Source organism: Neolamprologus brichardi, chromosome 1, assembly GCF_056152115.1.
Source record: "Neolamprologus brichardi isolate AB-2024 chromosome 1, ASM5615211v1, whole genome shotgun sequence".
NCBI classification, from domain to species: domain Eukaryota; kingdom Metazoa; phylum Chordata; class Actinopteri; order Cichliformes; family Cichlidae; genus Neolamprologus; species Neolamprologus brichardi.
The window spans coordinates 19,440,642-19,465,489 of NC_142104.1; the positions used below are offsets into that span (position 1 = coordinate 19,440,642).

The 24,848-nt window shown below is 40.1% G+C and overlaps 1 protein-coding gene across 4 annotated transcripts in view; it reads right to left on the reverse strand.

The window, feature by feature from the left end:
- Positions 1 to 5,715: 5,715 nt before the first annotated feature.
- cpne7 (copine VII) overlaps positions 5,716 to 24,848 on the reverse strand; it is a 37,862-nt gene continuing 18,729 nt past the window's right edge. For all 4 annotated transcript variants that reach the window (XM_006780128.2, XM_087839032.1, XM_087839036.1 and 1 more), the window contains 6 exons: positions 24,591 to 24,724; positions 16,241 to 16,295; positions 13,192 to 13,243; positions 12,711 to 12,844; positions 11,625 to 11,861; positions 5,716 to 10,592 (listed from right to left, as the gene is read on the reverse strand). In XM_006780128.2, coding sequence (XP_006780191.1) covers positions 10,440 to 10,592; positions 11,625 to 11,861; positions 12,711 to 12,844; positions 13,192 to 13,243; positions 16,241 to 16,295; positions 24,591 to 24,724 — 765 coding nt within the window. In that variant the 3' untranslated portion in view covers positions 5,716 to 10,439. The remainder of the gene's footprint in view (positions 10,593 to 11,624; positions 11,862 to 12,710; positions 12,845 to 13,191; positions 13,244 to 16,240; positions 16,296 to 24,590; positions 24,725 to 24,848) is intronic.

Genomic DNA, 24,848 nt, shown 5'->3' on the forward strand with positions numbered 1-24,848 from the left:
AACCAAGTGGCCGGCATAGTATACAGAAACATCTGTGCCGAGTATAACCTGGAAGTCCCGAGGTCAAAATGGGAGACGCCCCAAGGGTGGTGGAGAATGACCGACCTAAGATCCTGTGGGACTTCCAGATACAGACGGACAAAATGGTGGTGGCTACCACAGAGACAGAGATCTCAGATGTTGTTCCTGGGATCTCCTGGAGCCACTCGCCTAGTTTGGGAGTCACCGCACCTAGTGCTCCGATTACCACTGGGACCACTGTTACCTTCACCCTCCACATTTTCTCGAGCTCTTCTCTGAGCCCTTGGTATTTCTAAAGTTTCTCATGTTCTTTCTTCTTGATGTTGCTGCCATTCGGAACCGCTACATCGATCACTAAGGCCGTCTTCTTCTGTTTGTCTACCACCACTACGTGCAGTTTGTTAGCCACCACCATTTTGTCCGTCTGTATCTGGAAGTCCCACAGGATCTTAGCTCGGTCATTCTCCACCACCCTTGGGGGCGTCTCCCATTTTGACCTCAGGACTTCCAGGTTATACTCGGCACAGATGTTCCTGTACACTATGCCGGCCACTTGGTTATGACGTTCCATGTATGCCCTGCCTGCTATCTTACATCCTGCTGTTATGTGCTGGATTGTCTCAGGGGCATCTTTACACAGTCTGCACCTGGGGTCTTGCCTGGTGTGGTAGACCCCAGCCTCTGTGGATCTTGTGCTCAGAGCTTGTTCCTGTGCTGCCGTGATTAGTGCCTCTGTGCTGTCTTTCAGTCCGGCTTTGTCCAGCCACTGGTAGGATTTCTGAATATCAGCCACCTCCTCTATCTGCCGGTGGTACATACCGTGCAGGGGCCTGTCCTTCCATGATGGTTCTTCGTCTCCCTCCTCTTTCTTGGGTTTCTGCTGCCTGAGGTATTCACTGAGCACGCGGTCGGTTGGGGCCATCTTACTGATGTATTTGTGGATGTTTGTTGTCTCATCCTGGACCGTGGTGCTGACACTCATCGGCCCCCTCCTTAGTGTACAGCCTCAGGATGCTGGATAGGCTGCTCATAATTGACAGTTGTGGCTTCCTTGTGTGGTCTTCCACTGCTGTAGCCCAATCTAGTTCAAGGTTCAACATGTTGTACATCGAGAGATGCTCTTCTGCATACGTTGATTGCAACCACCTGTTATTTGAGTTAATGTTGCCTTTCTATGAGCTCAGAGCAGTCTGACCATTTTCCTTTGGGATCCACAAAGCATTTTTACACAGAGAAATTCCACTCACTGGATATTTTTTCTCTTTGACACCATGCTCTGCAAAACCTAGAGACAGTTATGTGGAAAAATCCCAGTAGATCAGCAGTTTTTGATATACTCATACCAGTCTGTCTGGCGCTAATAGCCATGCCTTGACCATGTCCACATGCTTAAATGGACTGAGTTGCTAAAATGTGATTGGCTGATTAAATACTTCTGACAACAGGTATGCCTAATAAAGTGGCCAGTGGATGTGCACTGGAGTGTAACTTGAACTGTTTGATAATGTGTTGAACAGCATCATCGGCTCACCTTTCCATTCCTTTTATTATAAAGTCAACATCATAACATTTCTGCATTTGTACAGCTCTACTGCTGATTCCAACAATTAGCACGAGCATGTGTACACCGCTCTATTTAACTCGATCAGCACGTAACGGCCAATCATCCCAACCCAGCAGAATATTTGCAGCTCCTCTATAGATTACTTTTCCCCCTTCAGATTCCTCAGTTACATAATCTAGCAAAAACCCAAAGTAACCTTTGCCCAATGAAATTGTGAAGCAGTATTCCAGCATGTCTGTCGCCTTATTATGAAAAGAGTCAGAAAAAGTGACCCAGTGCTCTTTATGCCTTGTGAGAGCATAGTGTGTACATTCCCAGGTGAGCGTTAACACTGTATCTGGTGGATGAGTAAACACAAAAACTGACTGCAACAGGTCCTGATAAAATTCAATATAAGTACAAAGTCAAACAAGAAAACCTCCACCAAGGCAGCTCTGTCTCTATGCAGTATATACTTTTAAGAGAACAGTATTATACCTTGTATGTCTTCTTTGTTCATACTTTTAAAAAGCGTGTGGTCCAGTGAAAACAAAAGCAAAGCACAACTCATAATATAAATAAGAAATAATAATTATTCAGGCTCATAGTACATGTATTGTAATTATATAATTAAAAAGTCACTGTTGACCTTAAAATCAATTTATTGACCTTGAAGGAAAGGTTAGACATCAACTGCGGCATGGCATTCGAAATCATTATATGGTACTTTTTATATGTTGACAATAAACACTATACATTTGTAAGAATACATTTTTATTCAATAAATCATTAAGTTGAACATGAAGCCCACGGTAGCCAAATTTTAATGGATTGTTGACCCCGATCTACACCCCTACAAAGTTTTATCAGGATTCATTCAAAACATGTTAAGCTGTCATGCTTATAGACAGAATCTACCAAAAACAAAACCTCCTTTGCAGAAGAATCAGGACAGTATTTTCTTTTGCTCCTTTAATTACAGTATTTTTGCTTCCCCCCCCCCCCCCCCCCCCCCCCCCCCCGCTTTTAACAAAAATGAAGCAGCCAGTCTGCTCATGCTACTTGAGAAATAAAAAAGGGTGGCATAGGTGAAAAAAATAAAAAAATCTTGACAGACTGAAAGATGGCTCTCCCACTTTAACTCCTCTAGATCTCTGTATTGATAACGCCACGGCTGTGTGACTCCATTGTAGGTAGGATTCTCACATCGTTTTAGTTATTCCGCTTCATTTTAGTAAAGCTGAAAGGATGGAAGTGAGAGGGAAGGGAGACGCTATGCCAGTGGGAAACAGAAGAGTTAAAGTTGTGATTTCATGAGGGAGTCTAATTTATACGACTATATCTGTTGGTGTCAGAGGTGTAGACGGATCTAGGGCTGTGGCACAGAGACACTGTATAGAGACTGTACTAGTTTTCTTTTGTATAATGAGCTTCCTTCTTGGGCCATTTTGCCTAGACGGAGATGATTTATAGGCATGTATCCTCTTAACATCTTATGTGTCTTACACCTGACAATGCCTACAGTACATATCATCTCATTACATATAATTACATTAGGTGGGCTTCGCTTAAGGAGAGATGTGACATTCACTGGCACCAGTCCCTACTGGAAAATTAAAACCTCACCTTTCAGATTCTTCTTGGCTCTGAACATGAAGAGGCTGCTTTTAATTTCCTTTCTCCCGACTCCAGTAGGAAAAATACAAAACCCAATACACTTAAACCTTTTAGAAATGTGAGTTTTTGTTTTTTAAATCAGAGCACCTCTACTAGTTTCACTCCACTGTATTTTATTTCACATTTTAATTACCTTGTTTATCAGTCGAATATTTACTTCCTCCGCACAGTACAAAGACAGCCTGTTGGGTTAATTGGTGATTCTAATTTGGACGTGGGTGTAAAAATGAGCGCTGGCGACCTGTCCATGGTGTACCCAGTGCTCTCGGTTGGGATAGGCTCCAGCATCGGATAAGCAGAAACAAAAAAAGTGGATGGGTGGAATATTTATTTGCAATTTATTATGGTTACTCATATTAATTTGCATTTTAATTATCTTGTCTAACAGACCATGTTGAGTAAACGGAAAGTTTTCCGTGATTTTTATTTAACCAACTGTGATAATGCCTCTTCTCTTTGTGCTTTATCTCCTTTCTTTTCGTGTTGACAGATGTCACTGAACAAAAAAGGACTGTCCACACATGATTTCTTGAGATTGAATAAGGGTCGACTGGATAGATGAAAGTGTAATAACTTTAGTGATCCCTTAACTTTAACCGCAACTGTCATCATTGCAGTTTTCTCATTTGATTTATTAACAACCACACCTGTGAAATTAATGACCTACCCATCAAATTCACCTGCATCTTTTTGTTTAATTTGCATATTTAGTATGAAAATGCAAACAAAGATGATGAACCTAGTAAACATTTCTTGCTAAAAGTATATTAGCATAGTCACCATGACTGTATTGTCACCCTTGCATTAGCATTTATCTCAAGCACGCAGCCTCCTAAGGTCTCACAGTATTATGAGGGGTTTCACATTAAGTGTTTGTGTTATGGGAAAACTTACACTGAATGCTGATAGTTTCTGAATGCTGAACGTTTTTTGTTTACGCCCAAGCAGTAACAATGGCTCTTGAATTGCAAAATAAATGTGAAAATTGAAATGAAAAAGAGAGAATGTCAGTGGACAGCACGAGGGTGCGGGAGAGTGCGATAACAAATGAGGCACGATTCAGGACCGCGGGATGACATTGCTTGACTGCACAACATTTTCTCAAAGTGAATTTAATTGAACTCGGAATCCAAACTTCATTCTCCTCTGTGGCACTGTGTCTTTTCTTCTTCCTTATCAGGATGCTTGAATCCTGATTCCAGATGACTCATCTATTGACATGTTTGAAGAGACTTGCTTCAATCAAGCTCTCTGCATGCATGATCGACCAAGGGTGCTGAGAAAGCTGCTGGTGCCTGGGAACACGGCATCATTTGAAGATAATATAATGTAATCGTGGAATTGCTTTTCCTTTTTGTAACTTGCACAGGTGCTCCTCACAAAAGCATTTTTAACAGCTTTATTATTTAACTTGTGTCTATGTCTATGTGTAAACATACATGTATGTGCACAAAGTAACAGGAGAATAACGGGCATGTGAGCGATAACACTGGGCAAGCTTACTGGAAGCATTTCAAAGGTGTGTACTGTTCCCTCGGGGAAGGGGGAGTAGCTAATTACTACAGAGATTTCCCATTCTCCATCACTTATTAGTCATTTCCTCATTACAGGCAACCAGCCACTGAGAATAAAACCAACCAATGAGTCCTCCTCCTGTCCTTACTGCTTTTGCAGCACCTCCAGATAGACCTCCAAGTAATACCAGGGCGAGGGAAGCCCAGCTGAGTTTAAAGGCATTAAAAGTAATGTGATAACATGGAGGCAATGAGCTGCTTTCACTAAACAACAGCACCTTGTCCCAGGGTGCAAGCCTGTTGTTGATTTTATTGCCAGTGAATGTTAAGTGATGGTGAGTGTTCTTTAATTGTGGCCATAAATCAGTCGACCAGGCACAAAAAGGGCTGCAGAAGGGAGCCCGACAGTGAGAGAAGGAAAAGCCGTCTATACTGGACTCAGAGCCCACCTGAGGCTCAAAGCCATCCTGGACATTTAGTGGCCTTGATAAAAAGAGTTTTCATCACAATCAAACCCCTCCTTCGTTCATAAAACATGTGCAGATGACCTCCTGCCAGAGTCCTCGCCACATCCTGCATCTTTGTCCCTGAATCTGACAAAAATGAAGGTCTACGTCTCCCCACAAGTAGGTGTCACCATGGAAACAACCGTTATTCAGTGCTCTCAACAATAGCCGTTAAATGAAAGGAGCTGTCTGATGGAATTAAAGAGTAGGCTTAGTCCCTCTTTCCATGCAAGGTACTCACAGCATCGGCAAACCACACAAAGCAAATGTGTAGCTGATAGCCTAACCTACTTTTTACCAAGCACATCAGTATCGCTTTTTCTTTTCATCCTGCTTGTGTGGCAGCGTGAGGCGAGGAAATGTTTTGTGAGATGATCGCTGGAATATATGAGTGGGATCAGAAGAAGCTAGATGACAAAAGAAACAGATTAATGCTGATTCGAGATTTGAACCATTCAGTAATTAATCGTTTATTTAATTACAATAAACCCCAGAGACATTTTCACTTAAATGATGAGATTTATTTACCTAACTGCAAGACAAAGAGCATAAACTACAGGAACAGAGGTTTGTGCAAATGCAGGCTTGCATATTAGCATATCATAAAATCCAAAGGAAGGACTGTACAGCACAGCGTAACAATAAAAGTATGCATGCAATAAATCCCCTTTTTCCCTTTAAAGAAATCAAATATTTACTAATGATGCATGGGATCCTTGTTGGCCATGGGGCCGGCAGTTACACCAGGTTCATATTACAGCTATGGACTGTAAACCCTACTCTGCTGAGCAGGGGAAAGATAGAGAGAAAGAGAGAGAGTGCATGGGAAATTTCCGATACAACGAGGAGGTGTAAAACCTATGACTTGTTAATTTTGTCTGACAATAGTGCAAGAATAGATAAGGGAGAATAAGTAGCTCAGTGAATTCCTCACAGCTTTTTTTTTTCAATCTGCAGAGCAAGATGGGCACATGCACTGCGGTCTTACTGCTTTAGTTAACTCTTGATTGCACCATTATGGTGCAGTAGATAAATTCTCATTAGAATAAGAATGCCGTTTATTTTATTTAAAAAAAAAATTGAATTAAGTTTGTTTAGCCTTGTTGATGCCTGGGTTCAGGGCAGTTCTTGCAAACAAGCACACAATTATTATTTCAGCATTCCATATTTGAATCATTGCAGTTAAAAGGAAATGGAAACAGAATAAGATCTTTAATTGATTTGAGTAAAGATTTCGAAGATTTGTTTGCGGAAAATCTGGTGAAGCATAGAAGACCCATCCATCACTGCTGTACAACCATCAAACACCCCTTGTAATTTAGATAAGCCATGAAGCATTGTTTATGATAAAAGCAAACTAAAGTTGCTTATAAGGGATAACATTTAGCCTGAATTCTGTGGTTAATTACTGATCATTTTTAAAATCCCATCTCATGCAAATGTTAAAGGTATAAGGGAATGAACCATTTGAGCCGGAGCAGCTTATAACCTGAGGCAGAGTCGCGTAAAGTGAGATACGGTAAGTTACAGGGGACAAAAAGCATATTGCCACGTTAAGGCACAAATCACAGAATGAACATGGATGTCTTCTAGTTATTAATAAGGGAGCTGGTTTGCCCTCAAGGAACAGAAATACTAGTTGATATCTGCACTTCCTGCCATATTTCATTAGAACAAGTGGCAGCTAAAGAATTGTGATAAAGTACAAAGCTTGCTTCATTGACAAAATCTCTTAAAAAATGCTTTTTGTTACAGTAATTATCCAAGAATGGCAACATTTTCTGTGCTGTAAATCATTTACAGGAGAATAATAAGGACTGTATTAAGATGCATGAACAGCAAAACAATTATTCATTATGCAGGAAAGTCAAAACTTCTGAATAAACAGCCAAAATTTTCAGATGCTGATTATTCCAGCCGAGAATTTCCTCATTTTTGCATTTATTCCTACCCCGCTGTAAACTGGTAACACGGAGCTACGCTTCAGCTGTGAGACGCAATTTCCTCCAGGATTATTTACATTCGAGTAACTGAGTACGGCTCTGAATCAAGGCCTGCTGAATCAATAGGTCTCATCCTGTGATCCACAGTGACAGAAGAATCCTCAATAGCTGATCATCAAAGTTCAAAAAGCAGCTGACAGCAGTGTTTAGGTGCTTTCATGGGAAGTCACTAATCTTTGTCTGGGGAAGGGTGGTTAAACTCTAGAGGACAAATCAAAGTCTGACTAGTATTTGTAGTTTGGAGTGGATATGTGTATGATGGAGTAGCTGTAAAGACTTCTTTTGGTTCCTGTACATTTATTGGCAGTGACAGAGTGGTTTCTTTCCAAGTGCATTTGTCACCATTCAGAATCATTCACAGTGCAAATGCATCATTGTAGATAAAATATACAAAGTAGAGGGTCAAATAAAGAACAGCCAAACCGTGTTAGAGTATAATTTGCACATTATCCAGCTTGACAGTCGTGGAGCGTTCATGTTATTTATTTTTACTGAAACTCACTACTGTATGATCACATTTTTAATAAGCAATGGTCATCAGATGATTAATGAGGAATTTAACACTTTCTGTGGGGCTTAAACTTGTAATCATTAACCTCCTAAGACCCGAACTCTTCCACAGCATGTATTTTTAATTTCTCTTTGATATTTGGTCATTTTGGGGCCCGATGAATGTAAAAACAAAGAATTACCAGATTTTTTTTAACCTTATTTTTGTTTTTAAGAAAAATAAGAGCCAAATATGAGGATATTTGTTTAAAATTTTAATGGAACAGTAGCAGTATAATGTCCTCGCAAGTGGATATCAGGCCCTTGTAGAGCAAAATTCAGTATTTTGGTCTAAATAACCCAAAATGTGATGTCCACTTATGTGGACGCCAGGTCCTAGGAGGTTAACACTGTCATTAAAGCAAACCTTGCATATGCAACTGAATACCAAAGGAGAACACAATACTAAGCAAAATATAGGATTTCTTTAGTTCAGGGAGAGATTTCATTCAAAACGTAAAAATCTTTTGAATTAGTGTTGATCAATAAAAATATAATGCTGAGGTGAAATCTACATTCTTGGAAATAGTTACTTGATTAGGCAAAAGTTTTTGTTGTCAAGGTTATTTGTACACTTGAAAATTAATTAAATGCCAAGAGGACGCCTTTTGAAGGCGAAAAATGTCCTTCTTTCTGGTGCTGTTGACTGTTTGCACACTCTTTGAAAAATAATTGCCGGTAGCTTAAACACACAGTCTCTCTTTTCTTCTTTAGATTGCAATATCCACACAGGTATTCACAGTACAATAATAATATATATATATTTTTTTTTTAAAAACAGCAACTTGTTTTTCTGCTGCAAAGCGTTTCAGTTTAGAGACTGTGCTTTAAGCACTGTAGCATTAGTAATAAGGTCAAAACATGACAGCTTTTTCTGACTGACACGGGTTACGGGCTACACTCTGAACAATATGAAGACAATCTGACAAAGCTCAGGCAGGATAAATAAAAATGAAGGTTACGTCTTTTATATACTGAACATTGTGAAGCTCAATAGAACAGCAAAATCAAAGGTCTCCATCCAGTAAACGGGAAACCTTCAGGCAAGAGTTAGATGGAAGTGAAATAAAGAACATTTTATCATGGATCGACGTTTTTCTTTTTTTATTATTATGAAACGCTGAAGAAAATGGAAATTTGGTGACCAGTCATACTATTGTTTTAGATTGATCTATCTGATGTAAATGTAATGGATATATTAAGTTGTGCATAACAGCGCTAATGGTTCACTTGTGCTTTCATTTCTTGTCTTTCTCACCCATTAAATCTATCATCAAACATCAAGTAGACTTATATTTCATATAAAAGGCAGCACAAAAAAGGAACGGAAATATATCTATAAAAAGAAGTCACTGCAGAAATTACAACCTGCATGGTTTAGAGATGACAACAAACAAAGATGGACAATTCAGAGGGAAAGGATTCACCCGACAAAAAGCATGACTTTCACAGCTTACATTGTAGCCACTAGACAAGAGACCAAAAATAGGGCGCAGTCATCGATTAGCTCTTTGAGAGTATGTTACTCGAGCTTTGCTCACGGATACCCTCAGAAAAGGCAGCGCCTTACAACCTTTCGCTACTACACAACCACCCAAACACATCTTATGTTCCTGTCTTGCTCTGTCTTTTCGGCTCCCTGTTACAACTGAAAAAGCACACCAAGAGCTGAAGCTGTAGCAAATATTGCAGATTGCTGAAGTTATTATGTCGCTTGCAGTTTCACAGAAGTTCAAGATGAACAAGTCTGGCATGAGAGCGCTCAACAAAGATATTTCCATTGCTGCTGTTTTTTCATCAGGTTTTCTTGGAAAATGGTTCAGAGCTGTTATTTAGACGCTTATTTTACACAGGATACATACATTTGGCAACCTGTACAGTCCAACTGTCAATCACACATGGCACTAATTGTTTTTGTTTGCCAAGAAGTAGTAGTGCCAGTTCTTGCATTTGCAATGAGGGCTGCTCTTGATTTGTTGATTATGGTTGCTGCCTTTTGGAAGAAAAAAAAAAAGCTTTTAAGCCTTAGCAACCGTTTTCATTTATTCCAATGTCAGGTCATGGGTTGTTTGGCCAATTCTGCAGACAGATTTTGATTTGCAGGGCAAATTGTTTATTCGTTATTAACTATTTTAAACCATCCACACGTCCATGCTTAAGTTAAAACAATCAAATTGCGATGAAATCATCTGGTATAGTACCTCTCCAAAACAATATCTGAACACACTGTATGTATAAGGGGAAAAAGCTGAACTTCATGGGCAACAAAGAATATTAAGCCTGCCGCGATCAGTAGATCGTCACTAAGGGATTTGTCTGCATGCATAAAAATCATGGGGGAAAAAAAATCCTCCAGGACTCCTGATGCTGAAACAGCTGGATGGTCGATTTGCACAGTCAGAGACGAGTGCTCAATCCGCACTGAGCGCAGAAATATAACCCACAATCTCTGTAGTACCGTCCTTGTGTAAACACTTTGCTTGTTTTGAAAAATGAAATACACGAGCGACAACACATTTAGAAGGTTTTTTTTCTCCAGTTTATGTCCAAAGTGAGACAAGCATCCTTCTCAGTTTGCCAGACTGATGCTGTGGTCAAAGCTTGGTCGCGGGAACAGGGTGTGCAGTTATTCTGTTGGAGTGGTGGCAACTGGGCTGAGGATGGGAGTCGATAAGTCCCTCATAGGACTCATAGGAGAGATGGCCTTGTGGCTGAAGTACTCTACTACTTGGCTGGGCACCTCTGCCAGAACACATTTGGCCAGGGCGGCAGGTGATGCCTGCAACAAAGTTAGAGAACAGCTGGAGTTGTTAAGACAATTGTTAAATATTGTTTTAATCTGTGATAAGGAACATAAAGGTTATAAGGTTTCTCATCTACATCTAGAGCCTCTGGTGGCAATAATGATGTTCTTTGTTTCAGACAAATTTTTAAAAGTACGTCAGAGTAAGACACTCTATTAGATGGCACCTGTTGTGTGCATTACTCTGTACAAAGTCTGTTCTGTCTCACTCCCAGGAGTTACATAAACCAAAATAATAAGTCCTGCAGTGTTTGTTTTACAGTATTGCCACTGGTTTGTGTTTTTCTTACTATGAAGGGGCAATCTACAGTTGCACAGTAGCATAAAGTTATACATATACATTACAGCAACATAAATGTGGCAACATATCTTATAATTCATTTTCAACTTAAGTGACTTGCATGAACTGAAAAACTAACCTAATATGCAGTAAGTAAATTAAAATGAATCTGATTCATCAGAAGTGGCCAGAACAGCTTTAGTTCTTCTTGCATTGACTGTCCGAATCTCTGTAATTCCAGCAAAGCAATGAACACTATTACTTTGAAATGTGTTCACTGATATGGCGTTTTGATGGTTGTGGCTGAATTAGCTGATGTGTACTATCAGATGAGTGCAGAGTCAGGAAAAGATTTTATTTAGTTTATGCATTAACTCGTTATTCCGTGTATTCTGTGCATACTTTCAGAAAATAGGGAGACATGAACAAGAATCTATAACAGACGGTGCAATTATACATCGGAAAAATTACTAATTGGATGTAACAACATTAAGAAAACGTTCTCGTGTGTGCACATATCTGGATTTCCTCCAGTCCATGATGGCCATCTGTAGCAGTTGAAAAACCAGCAAAAGCTGCCTGCTTATTCTTTTAAATGACAAAGGCTTAATAAAATGATAATAATAATTATGTTTGAGAGCATCCCATGCACAGCAGTCACACAGAGTGGGATTGCAAGGAATCCTGAACAAGTCAACAAAAGCAGACAGATGGAGAGAAGGACTGACCGTTTTGAAGTCTCTGAAGGGCACAAACTGCACAATGTCTCTGAGGACCGGCTCGCCCTTCGGTGAGCGTAGGACTCCATCGTCTCCATCCAAAATTTGCATGTCTGTGAAGTCAGCATTGCCCACACCAACAATGATTATGGAGAGAGGCTGGTAGGAGGCTCGTACAATGGCTTCACGTGTGTCTGCCATGTCAGTCACTACACCATCCGTGAGGATGAGCAGGATGTGGTATCGCTGGAAGAAGATAAAACCTTTCAGTGTGAATTAATCCATGCTAACGTTAACCCATTTCAACCGCAACACGTGGTTCTAAGCTCAGTGTGCGCTGTCATCTGAAGGAGGCCTTTCATGCTGTTCTGGATCATTTTACAGCCTCTGCTGAGTAGAAAAGATTATGTGTTTGTGTCAGTTAGTCAGAAATGTTACATAGAAAACAACAGAGACCAAAACAAATAATCAAAAAAAAAAGGAGCATAAGATAAAGAACAACTAGATCACAAGCAGGGACACCACATGTGTGTCCGTGTGCGCAAAATTAATTTCAAGTGTGTAATTACGTGAGCAGCATGGACCCAGGATATTAACACGGAACAATGTACTGTAAACACTTCGGATTGGTCCAATGAGTCGAAGTTTGTTTGCTGTTACTGTTCAAAAGGCAGACTGACATTTAGGAATAAATTATAATGAAGGTCAGTGCAATCACAGTATGTGTAATAGTTCAGAACACAATGTCTGTGCAGGTGGTAAATCAAAATCCTGAGTCTTTACTCTCAGCATTAGGAAACATGAACAGCAAGTAACTCTATTAGACACACTTTAACCGCTGTACAAAAAAGGAAATGATATCAAAATATGTTGAATGAAACATTGTCAATACAGCTCTGTATGATTTAAAAAGTACTACTTGTTTTATAATGGGCTCCTACTTCTTTTGGACCAAAGGAAATTACTACTATTAGCAATGCTGTCTTGAGGAATTTCACTGGGAGGCAAAAAGAAACCCCAGGAAAAACAAAAAGGCCGTATAAAATAAAGAACCAAATATTTCTGAGGAAAAAAAGAGTAAAAATGTGCACTCACAGAAGCATCTTTAATGTTGCCGTCACCTGCCGCCACCTTGGCTAGCCTGTTAATGATCGGAGCAACGTTGGTAGGGCCGTACAACTGGATCTTAGGAAGGCAGTTCTGGTATGCCTCAACCACTCCTTGGATCTCTGATCAAAGCGAGAGCGGATTGAAGCAAACATCATCACAGTTACCTACACCTGTCAGTTAACAAGTCCAGGCTGAAGTGTACAGTCAGATGACTCAAATGCTGAATACTAACAAACTTGGCCTGAATAATTTTTGTTGTTGTTTTTCACAATTTGAAGACGGATACTTTAGGTTTCAACCAATCAGTTATGAAATCCATGAATATTATCACATTAAAACACTAACTTTTAAGTACGTAAAAATTACAGAGAGACAAATGCAGAAATGGTTGCATTATTATTTTACCGGTGGTGTAGATGCTCTTTCTCCTACTATCAGTGGAGGTAAACAAAGTCCTTCAACCTACCTTCACATTCATCATCCTCTGGGTTGAAATTAATGGCAAAGTCATGGGACACCTGTGAGTGGGGAACGAGAGGACAAAGTGTGAAAGGCTTCCAATTTAGGATTTGGTGATAAAAATCGAACCTTTTTTTACTTCCATGTTTTGTTTTTTATTGCAATTCTGTTAAAAATATGTTAGGTGAATACAAACATTTGATCTAAATAGAATCAAAAAGAGCAGTTGACCAAAACTGAAGACAAGATTTCTGTGTGCTCATGTTATTCCAGTAAAAATGACAGTTTTTCAAATCGACCGACTGGCTGACTGGACTGGACTGGGAAACACACATGTGGCTTAGACAATGACAAGACAACAAACTGGAGGAAACTAAGGAGTTAAATACCCGGGACGAGGATGACGATGATTAGAAACAGGTGAGTACATGGCTAAACTAAATCTAACTAATGACACAGGAAGTGAAACAAAACATAATGCACACAGTAAAACAGGAAACACATGGAAAAGTCATATAAGGTAAACACAAGACAGCAGGATAATAAGACACAGGGTAAATAGTGACTCACATCGTGTGGTTATCCAACAAGAGGATTTTGGGGGGGGGGGGTTTGTTTTTTTTTTAACTAATCAAGGGGAAATACTGCATTTTCTAACATTAGTCAAAGGCAAACTAGATCAGAAACTGGTGGTAAACAGACAACAACATCAAGAGTTTTGATTAATATCAAATATTGCCGAAATTTGACACGTGTTGTTTTTTAACGAGGCTTGCGTATGTCCCATAATGGTGCAGTCTATCTATGCTATTTGTATACATATCCCAAACCAATTATTCGTCACACTATACAGTAATGCATAAAGCATGTATTACGTGCTTAATATCTGTTTTTTTAAACAGGTTTTGCACCCACTCTTCTTTTAAATGTTTTTTTTCCCTGCAATCCAAATGTCAGATACATTTTGTGTATCTCAAAGCTGTTTAATTGGCAAAAATAAAATCCCCCTCTCAATCCATCCTCTCACAAGAAACTGTTTTTTTTTCCCACAGGCACCAACTGTCAGCCAGATCAGTGACAACTGACTCTTCTCCAGCTGGCTACTTTTTTTTTAACGTCACTTTTGTAAATCACGTCTATAACGTGATTTACAGCCTGAAGTGAGTCACAGTGTAGAGTGTTTAACAACAGACTTTCTCACATGACGCAGCAGTACAACACCCAAGTGTAACATTAATGGCATTATAACGTCTAATAATGCTATTAACAGCCGTCTCCCTTTTAAATGGTCCATTTGTGTGCCTCTGATTGTGCCTCTGGCTCACATATAGCTTTCAGAGACACTTAGATGGAACAGAGCATTTTTAGGCACTGGTAATATTATTAGTTTCATTTGTGCTATTCCAACTGTTGTATGACAGTCAGACATTAATATTACAATCTTAAAGAAACTGCAGTGTTCGTAACATATTTTTTTTTGTTCCTTTGATCGTATAAAATCCTGCACTAGTTGTTGTGAATGTGCCTCTGTGGTCAGGAGATTATTTGCATGAATATGTGCCACACTCACTCCTGAGCAGTTTGCATTCAGCAGGTGGCTCTAATGGCAGTCACAATCAAGCTAAAAATCAAGGATACTTTCCAGCCACCTGGGAAGCACATAAGAGGTCACTTGGAAGCAAACAACCGGCCCAAGACCAGATGCAAATGAAGATCGTGGTTGTCTGAAAGGCAAGGCGACGTACGTGCATAAAACAATCCTAATTTCATTATTGACTAAACCTCTGGAAGTTTTTTTTCTTTTGTATTTAAGATTTAAATAACACACATTTAATCACGATTATCAACAGTTACAGCCAAGAAAGGCTTCATAGTAAAATGAAAAAGGTCAAAGATTTTGCAATGAAATGTGTAGAAATAATACAAACTTTGCCCCTCCTTCCAACAGCATCTGTTTATATATGGAGCGATTCTTTTACATAATATGACTCCATTAAGATTTGAAATTTTACAACTCAACTACTTGTTACTTGTTTTGTATTATTTGTGTTGTGTTAGAAAAAAGGGTCTTCTGTAAATCATAGTATGAGTCATAGAAATCATATGAGACATGTAACAAATAAAGAAATTCATTTTCACTATTTATTCGTTTTTATTCATTAATTCCCACAGCTCATACTGTATGTGATAGATCTTTAGCATTAAATTAACATCTTTAATACTTATGCATAATGCATAATAAATGATACCACGGTCAGTAGAGCCCTCGCACTTCTGGCACCTAGTGCAGTCTCTAACCTATGAGTCCACAGATGCACTTTATGATTTATCTAATAGCTTAATTTACATTCACCTGCGCCACCAGCGACAATAGATCAACAGGACACGGTTAAATAAAATTGGCTCCTGTGAGGAAATCACTGCTATGGCAAATTCAGAAATTAATAGTTTGCATTATTGAGCTGCAAAGCTGAGCATGATTGAATGATAATTATGAGTGTTTCCTACTGAAGAATAGCACATTACAATCTTACATTAAACACAGGCCCTTCTGGTCTGATAGACTGTCTGAGCATGGTGTTTCGTACGTGTGTGTGTGTGTGTGTGTGTGTGCTCACTGTTCACATGACAGACATCTCCCAGGGGCTCTATTCAGAATCACCGAGGGCATTCGGTTCCCAAAGTCTAATTTGCTTAAACAAATGCTCTCACACTCATGAATTCTTATGTAAATTGAGCATCAACACTCTGGGGCTTCTGTGTCATTGTAACGTGATATTTTCTCGAGACAAGTGGATATTTTAAGACGAGGGGCTTATGAATAAAAATACCCTCGGTAATTAGTTTTAAATGTGAAATTTTGAATGACAAATTGTGTCCTGGAACAGGTCATGAAAATTGGCTCGCGTAACGTAAAATCCCAGATTAGTGGAAAATACCAGGTTTCGGTAAGAGCACACTTCTATACAGCACACATCATTATCACTGGAAGAAGCACAGTGTTTAGAACAGAGGAGTAAAAAGGGAGAACAGAGATGCAAACAAAAAATACTCACCTCATAATTCGGAGGGATTCTAGCGCCGAACCCCAAAGCTGAAAATCGCTTGTCACTGAAACCATAAGCAAATTAATCAGTTACAAATTAAAGCAACTGCATTTTAATCTGTGGTTGCCTTTTGATTGCAATCTGGAAAATATTGATGGCTTATCCATCTGTTTGTATTTCTGAGGGCATACCTCATGCTTGTTTGCATTTTAGAACGTGTTAAAAGCTTGAATTACAATTTGAAATCTGTCCCACTGTCAGTGCAGACAGCATTTGCACCTGTTCATAGAGCTTCTAACGATTTTTAGCCTCTTCATTTTTCACCGTACCATTTAGATGGGAAGATATTACTTCAAAAGTCTGTTAAGCTGGATTCGCTGCCTCCAGTCAGAGGCCAGGGTGCACAGTTTGTATGAATAACAAGATAGTACACTCCAAATAAAGTGTATTATATTTGCCCACTACAATTTTATTTGCGTGTCTGAATTCTAAGTATGGATATCCTTTATGAAATGAAAAAGCAACGTCCTGTTCAGCTTTAAAGTAAACTTGAACCTGACCCTGAACCCCACACCTTCTCAGCTGTAGACAGCAAGTGTTTGCAGCACACTAATGGGATTCAGTGCCTGTAACTCCACTGCACAGCAATGCTGGAAAGTTACTCACAGTTACACAGTACCTGTGTGGAATATCTTCCTCTAGCATTCACTCAGACATTCAAACATGAAATGCACAACAAATGCACACTACCTACAATACAAGACATGATTTTTATATCTTCATGACATATTTTCTTGTTGTCCTGTTTCCATTTTTGCTCTTTTGATTTGATCTGTTTTGAAAGGCATGGGTTTAACCAGTCGGGATAGGTGCAAAAGACACATTTGGGTTGCATTATGGAAACTGAAGGATATTGTTGTGGTCACTCACTTTCTGTTACACACCATTAGAGCATCCTGTTCATTAGCTTTATTGAAAAAAAAAACTACTGTATATGCAGTATAAAATTACATACAGTAATGCCTGTAAAGTAATCTAATGTATTCCTGCAAACAAAAAGTATTTAAAGTAATATCTTGGGAATTTCTGGGCATTTAGAGTAAGCACTGGAGCTGTCATGACTTGTTTTCAGTCACATCAGGGACTCTTTGCCTACAGACAGCTTTGTCTAATGGCCGCTTCTGTTATCAGGACATTTGTCGATTTCATGCCTTCATCACTGACAAGCCAACCCAGCTCCGTGCAATCGCAAACAACATCTTCAGCTCTTCGTTTGGGGTTGAACAAACATTTTGAGATCATGTCTTTTATTCATTTATTCTGGACATGGTGTGGGTGCCTCAGAGGGTGGCCAGCAAACTGCACAGTGTTAGGAAGTTGTTGTGTTATTTGGTGCATGGACAAGTGTTGATTGGAGAGCTGTTTATCCACTTATAGTGGCTAATGTGGCTTTGAGGCAGCTTTTCAGAGCTATCAGAAGTGTTTGATTAACTCTGGTGTTTGTGGACTTACATAAACACTGGCACAGAGATGATTTTCACACTTTCAGAGGGAGCAATAACTCTTAACTGCCTGATAACTATTGAAAAAAGTAACTTTGGCTTGACAAGTTTTAGTTGTACTGCAATTAGTAGTAGCTGTACCAGCAGGATTATTATTTTACTACCACGGAAATGACTGGTTATAAGGGCCTGAGCAGTAACAGTGGGAAGGCCCCATTGTATTTGCTCCATTCATTATTATCTATGAAGTAATGAAGCCTAAAAGTACTCAAAATTAGCACATGTGTAAAGTCTGGTGAAAAGTTACATATTTTATGGTTTCGAAATAGTTTTGCTCTATAGCGCCACCTAACACATCTTTAATGAAGTACTACCAACACATAGTTCGAGCTACTTGAATGAAGTTTGTTACACACGAGTGGGGCCCACTCATGGAAACCCAACAGGAAGTCCACCAGGCCTTATACTTTTTTGAACTTTTGACTTTGTCCAATCAACTTCCTATTTGGCCAGTTTAAACTTCAGATGCAGCCTATATTAAAGTGTGGCGCTTTTGAATTGTTGTTGAAGGGCATGTTGGCAAATTCCAATAACTTGCCATGAACTTTTGATTGTAGTATTCCTCTCAGGCTGATTGCATTCACCTTAAAACCAATGTGGTGATGCATGCCATGGCTATTCTGCATGAAAGAGGAAATTGTTGTTGAAGTGCTTGGCAAGCTTGAAAAGTCAAGACATTTGTCCCACTTCTCAAGCCTAATGACAGCTTCCTTGGTTTTTCTGGGGGGCTCTGATCACTGAATATGGTAAAACGGCTCCACAGCACCACCTACAACATTTCAAAAAATCATCCCCTGCACTGCATTTCATCTATCTGTCTGAAATTTGGCAGTCTAGTGCAGTGTCCTGAGATCTCTTGGAACCATAACCAAAATCCAACAGGAACTCAGCCATTTTGGATTTAAAGTGTAATTTCAGTGCAATTTTTTTTTTTTTTTTTGCCATTTTCAGGCCTTGTACATTAAAAAACTCCTGCTAAAGATATTTTCAGACATGATCTTTGGTGAGTCCAATCTAAAGACCTTAGTAACGTTAAATTGCAAAGCTTTTGAATTTTCGCAAAAGGGCATGTCTGTTGTGACGCGCCAAATGTATTCGCCACAGGAAACACCAGAAACTCAGTTGGGACCCACACCCAGTTCCACACCTTGGCTCAGGCGATTAGAGGATCATCAGGGGGTCCTTTTGTCCCTCTGTGGGGGGACACTCCCACTAGGTTTATATCTGAGACTCTCCACCATTTGACCTTAGAACTGAAGAAGCTTCTCGGATGAGAGGTGAAACGTCTTCAAGTAACTTAAAGAAGTCCAGACGCTTTTCTTTGCAAGCTCCTTTGACTATGATGACCTGGATGACTGAGAACCTTCACAGACAAACTCAGTTGTACATTGTCCAGTCTCTTCCAAACTTCACGTTTGATGGGACGTTTGATGGCACATAGATGTCTGGAGACATCTATGTGCAACACGTTCTCACTCCCAAAGCATAACATTTTACGCTAGGTGACAAATCGTCAACATATTACGTTTTCGGCTACCCACCACGTTCCTAAATGACGACCTCGGAAAAATGAGGAAATATGAGAACCGTATGGACTCAATCTACACATGTTCGCTCTTTTTCTTCAAATCACTTAGAAACACACTATTTAACATCATTAAAGTCCTGGTTAAGCTCAGGAAAAAGGTTATGGTTGGGGCTAGGGATAAGGTTAGGTTTAGGGCTGGAATACAGGGCTGGAACGTCTATTACCGCGGGAGCGTCATTGCACTGGATTTCGCCCATAACCCGCCGCGTACCATAAGAACGCCGAAGGTCTCCTTTCACGTTCCTCAGGAACGCCGCGGGACGTGACAAAACGTCGGCATGTTACGCCTCGGGAGTGAGAACGGGCTGCTATGTGCCCATATAGAGATTGACAGACCACGTGACTTTCGCGCATTGCATGCCGGTAACTCGTGGCAAAACAATCCAAGTACCGCATCAAATGCAAGCATTTGCAGCACGGTTCCAATACCTTCTTGCTTTTTCTTTGCCCCCCAAAAAAGTTATGTACAAAACGAAGGAGAACAATGCCGGTCCGTACAAAGACAGACTTGATGAAAAGGCAAAGAAAAGATACGAGGAAAAAATCAAAGGAGTGAAAGGGTTATACCCTTACACAGAGTGGACAAAATACGTTAGCGTGCTTCCCAACTTTCACCACGCTCATATTTATAATTATACGGTTATTGGAGTGAGTGCATACACTCATGAAGTTTAGTAACTTCAGGTCACTGCAACAAGCCCAGGAACAGTTTGCCGACGGATGGGTACAGGACCATGAAATGCACCGTGTAGAACGAAAGACCATCGTAGGTATCATAAGTTTACCAGTCTCACAAATCGTCTTCATAAATACACATTCGTTAACCGTTTATTAATAAGACCTTTGAGCTCAACCGTAATTAATTAGTAGTGGAAATAATTTCTGGTTCGCATTACAGAAATGTAGCAGTGACAATAATATTGTATGCTGTAATCGTACTGGGCAATTAGTGATAGCATAGCGCCACAATTTCTGTTCAGCACCAGACTTGCTTGTAACCTATATCACCAATTATGTTATGAAAAATGACGTATTAACTACTACAAAACACTGACCTTTGTGGAAATGCTTGGAGCAGACTAACCTGTGAGCTGGAGTGTTCTGGGACGTTATATTTGGTCTTTGAATGGCTGCAATCCAGGCCATCTGTCGCCTCTTTTTACTTCAGAAACATGGCTCGAATAATTTCTCTTCAACGACGTAATCCGATAAAAAAACGATCTCTTTACCCGTCGGCTTCCCGTGGCTGTCATGCGACCGGCTATTGCAGTTAATAATACAACAGCTTCTTGACAGTTTTTTGTGTTTCTTTTTATCGCTGTGTAACTAATTTCAATTGAAAGCCTGCGTGCGCTAGTACCTCTTGCCACGAGTTCCCAGAATTCTTTGCGGTTTTACCCTTGAATGACGTCACATTTTCAATCTCTATTACGCTGCACTTATAGCGCCGCCTAGTGGCAACAGGAAATACGCGGTGTGTGATAACTGGCAGTTCCACGCATGATATACATAAAATAGTTAATGGGTATTATGCATCTCCAAGGTACTCATTATTGTTGTTGTTACAATCTAAGGACTTTGCCATAATCTGGGACTATAATAAATTATCAGCTTGTAGTTTCAAGGCATCACTGATTATGGTTCACAAGACAAACATGCAGGTACCCGTGTAACATTAATGTATTCTTATTTTTGAATACATGCTCCAGCTAATGCACTAAAATACTCCAGTAACAGTGCTCCACTGACATTAATAGACTTTCTGTTCAATAGGTTGGGCAAGTGATACGACAGTATGAAAGCAGCTCTTATATCCCCTTCAACAATTAAATGTTTTCAACTGAAGTTAAATCCATTTTCATCGAGGAAAAAAAACGGCCTTCCTTTCCAACTGAATACAGGCTTTACTCCCACGATTTTGACCTTTCAAACACATCGAGGCATTCTGTATCAATGCAAGATAATAGGAAAGAAAAAATGTTTTGGGTTTTGTATTGGTTTTTACCAGCTTTGCCAGTGTAAAGAAAGAGCTTTAATGAAAATATTTTAATGTGGAAGCAGTTATTCAAGCTGAGCCAATTTTGTTTTGGCATGTATTCTGTTCCTGTTATTGTTTACATAGAAAACTGATTATCCTGCCCCCGGGACTGTTGTGATAACACAACAAATGCATTTCATAAAACTTATTAAATGTGATATGACATAGGATCGGCCCAGACGAGAGAACAGAGGAGACTGACCACAAGTGAATTTCATCATATGAATTTTGCCCAAAGTCCACGGAGGTCACAGTTTTCTCCTCTTCGTCAGCACACGTGAGGAGCCACAGGGCAATGTGCCCGGTGTAATAGCCCTCTCAGCAAGGTAAACGAGCCTCTACCCACACAGACAAAAGCTAGTCACTCCAGCTCTGTAATGCACTCCTCTGCACGGACTCTAAAATCCCACATCACCTATATTCACTAAAGGCTAAAAGGTTTGCTTGCCCACATTTTACACCTCAATAACAATTCCAAGGGAAGGGCTGCCTACACTTGCAGCCGCTGTTGGCCCAGAGACATGTTTCCATGTATGATGCTGGTGTGCATCAGTGTAAACATGGATGCGATAAAGCCACAAAGATGAACTGAAAATTCACAGGCAGGATTTCAGTGTCTCCGGCGCTATCGCTTGCATGCTATAATTAGCCAGACAGTGCTCCTGATATTCAATAGGAGGATCTGCATAAATCAGGAGTTGGGGTGTTAATCCTCATCTGGCTTACTTTTGACAGATGAGAGGGTCTTTCTCCAAAACAGATAATATCACAAATTATTTTTCATTAATTAGCAAATACCTGCAAGTCTACTAAAGATATTTTTTTACACATCTATACTGTAATATTTGTGCTCTGTTGTCCAATCATTAAAAATACATGTGACTGAAGTCAAACATTATAACTACAGTACATCAGCCAGCATTTACAGTAAGAGGAATCCTCAGAGGAAAACAGGCTTCATGCTGCACCACCTCTGTCTTTACATCAGATTCTACACCATGCTGTTATTTCTCCAGCCATAATGCCTCCCACTTCTTTTTGAAGTGCCTGCTATCCTGGTGTCAGCCCCTATCTCAGCATGTGTTCGTCTGTATCAGGGTAATGAGCCTGTGCGAGCTAAGAAGGAGGACCAATCGCTGCAACAGATGCTGAGAAGAAACTGTATCAGTCAGCTATCCACAGGAGAAGCAGCCACATGCAGCTTCCCATGAGCGCAAAGAAACTATGACAGACATGTAAAACAGCACGACAGCAAGAAGTGCCACATACTCGCAGGTAGAGTTAGACTACTACCTGAGACACGCAAGACTAAAAATATTTAGCAGCTACGCAGCAGGAAATTAAAGTTACATAAGAATGATTATGATTTGATCAACATGGCAGGAACAACATAGCACTGTATAGAAAATAATGAAATAACAGAAGGTACACACGGAGATGTCTTTAGTTTTTTGTTTTTTTGATAAAAGTTTTCTTGGCTGCACATCCATGATGAGAATCTCCTGTTCCATAACATCTTAAAGTGTGAACTTGCTGCCAGTCTGAGCTAATCTGAGCTTGGTGACATTGTGTTTTATCCTCAGAAGATGGGTACACTGTGGTCATAAAGGGATGGACATGGTCAGCTATAGTACTCGGGTAGGATGGTGCTCAGTTGGGACTAAGAGGCCCAAAATGTGCTGAGAAAATATCCCCCAAACCATTACACCCCCGCCAGGAGCTTGAAATGTTGGCACAAGGCAGGATGGGTCAATGCTTTCATTTTGTTTACATCAAATTCTGACTCTGCCATCTGAATGTTGCATTAAAAATAGAGACTCGTCAGACCAGGCAACATTTCTCCAATCTTCTATTATCCAATTTTGCTCTGTCTGGCCTGTGCAAATTCTAGCCTCAGTTTCCTGTTCTTTGAGACACGAGTGGTACCTGGTGTCCTGTTTGAAGCACCCTTGAAGCACATCTGCTTCAAAAGTCTGTTGTGGGTTCCTGTTGCATTCCTATCAGCTGGAAGCACTCTGGCTATTCATCAACAAAGCATTCTCACCCAGAGAACTGCCCCTGACTGGATATTTTGGACCATTCAAATTCCAATAAATCAGCATTTTCTTAAATACTCTGACAGCAACAAACATGCCAGGTTTAGACTCACTTCCTCACTTCCCACTTCCCCATTTTAATGTTTGGTTAGAATTTCAGCAGCTTGTCTTGACCACATCTATATGCTTGAATGAGGTGCTACCATGTGATTGGCTAATTAGATTTGCATTACCAGAACAAGTGTGCCTAAACTGGGCGCCAGTTTAGTTTACAGGGTGCTCAGGCTAAATCCAATGGCCCGGGTTCAACTCTAACCCAAACACTTTAGTGTCACTTCATTTTATTTATTTTTCAATCGACGACGCCTGAATGGATTTGAAAGAAATCCCCATATTTGGTAAGAACTCTCTGTCCATAAAAATCTGATGTCTGCAAGATTTAAATGCCTGTGGCTGACAGGGTGAAAAAGATCAGAATGTCACCTATCTTGCACACAGGCAGAGGGAAGAAAAGTAATGTTTACTTTGAAATTGCCTGATGTAAAATGACCGTAAAGGAGTACATCCACAAAACTGCATAAGTGTCCTTGACTGCTGCCACCAAGACCCATCTCCAAGCCCCAGATTAGCCTCATGCATAAATAATGCCAGCAGAGGCAAAAATTTACTTGCTCTAGTTTTTCCAGGTACAAACCGTTTTCTCATCTATAAGAAGATTAAAATGTACTTACTATCGTGAACGACGGTGTTTAAGCTGCAAGTTACCGCTGACTTTTTTCTTAAAACTGCAACCCGTCTATTAGAGAAAATTAAAAGTGCCAAATTCATTTCAATGAAGGAATAAATGCGAGGGAAAGGAGCCGGTGGTCAATAGCTCAGTTCCCATAGCGTCACAAAAAACTGGCGAGCAAAGCTATAATGACCTGCAGGGTTCTCTGCCCTTCTGTTTCAACACTGCACTGTTTCCATTACAGTCCTAATGCTGTGGATCAGATGGAGTGGCTCCTTTCACTGGGAGAGATTCCACTGAAATGGCATGTGAGGAGCACTCTGCAGCTCTGCTTCACAACAGGAGACAGTGACAGTCCCTGTAGGCCACAAAAAGCCTTTTCTGAGAAACAAAAGATTGACAAACCTGTCATAGTCTTGACAGATCTCCCCCACAGCTATCAGAGCCTTTAGGTACTCGTTGGGCTGGTAAGGGTTGATGTAGTGCAAGGAGCAGCTGTTCCTGGGGTCTCCATTGGAGGCTGTGAAGTCAATGGCAACCTGGTGGGAAGAGAAAGAAATTTCAAAGTGTGCAACATGAACAGTTCATCAGAATCAGTTAAGCTTTTCTTTTGGCACTTGACTTCCTGCAAAGACCTTTACTTGGTTTCTTGGCTGCTTATTA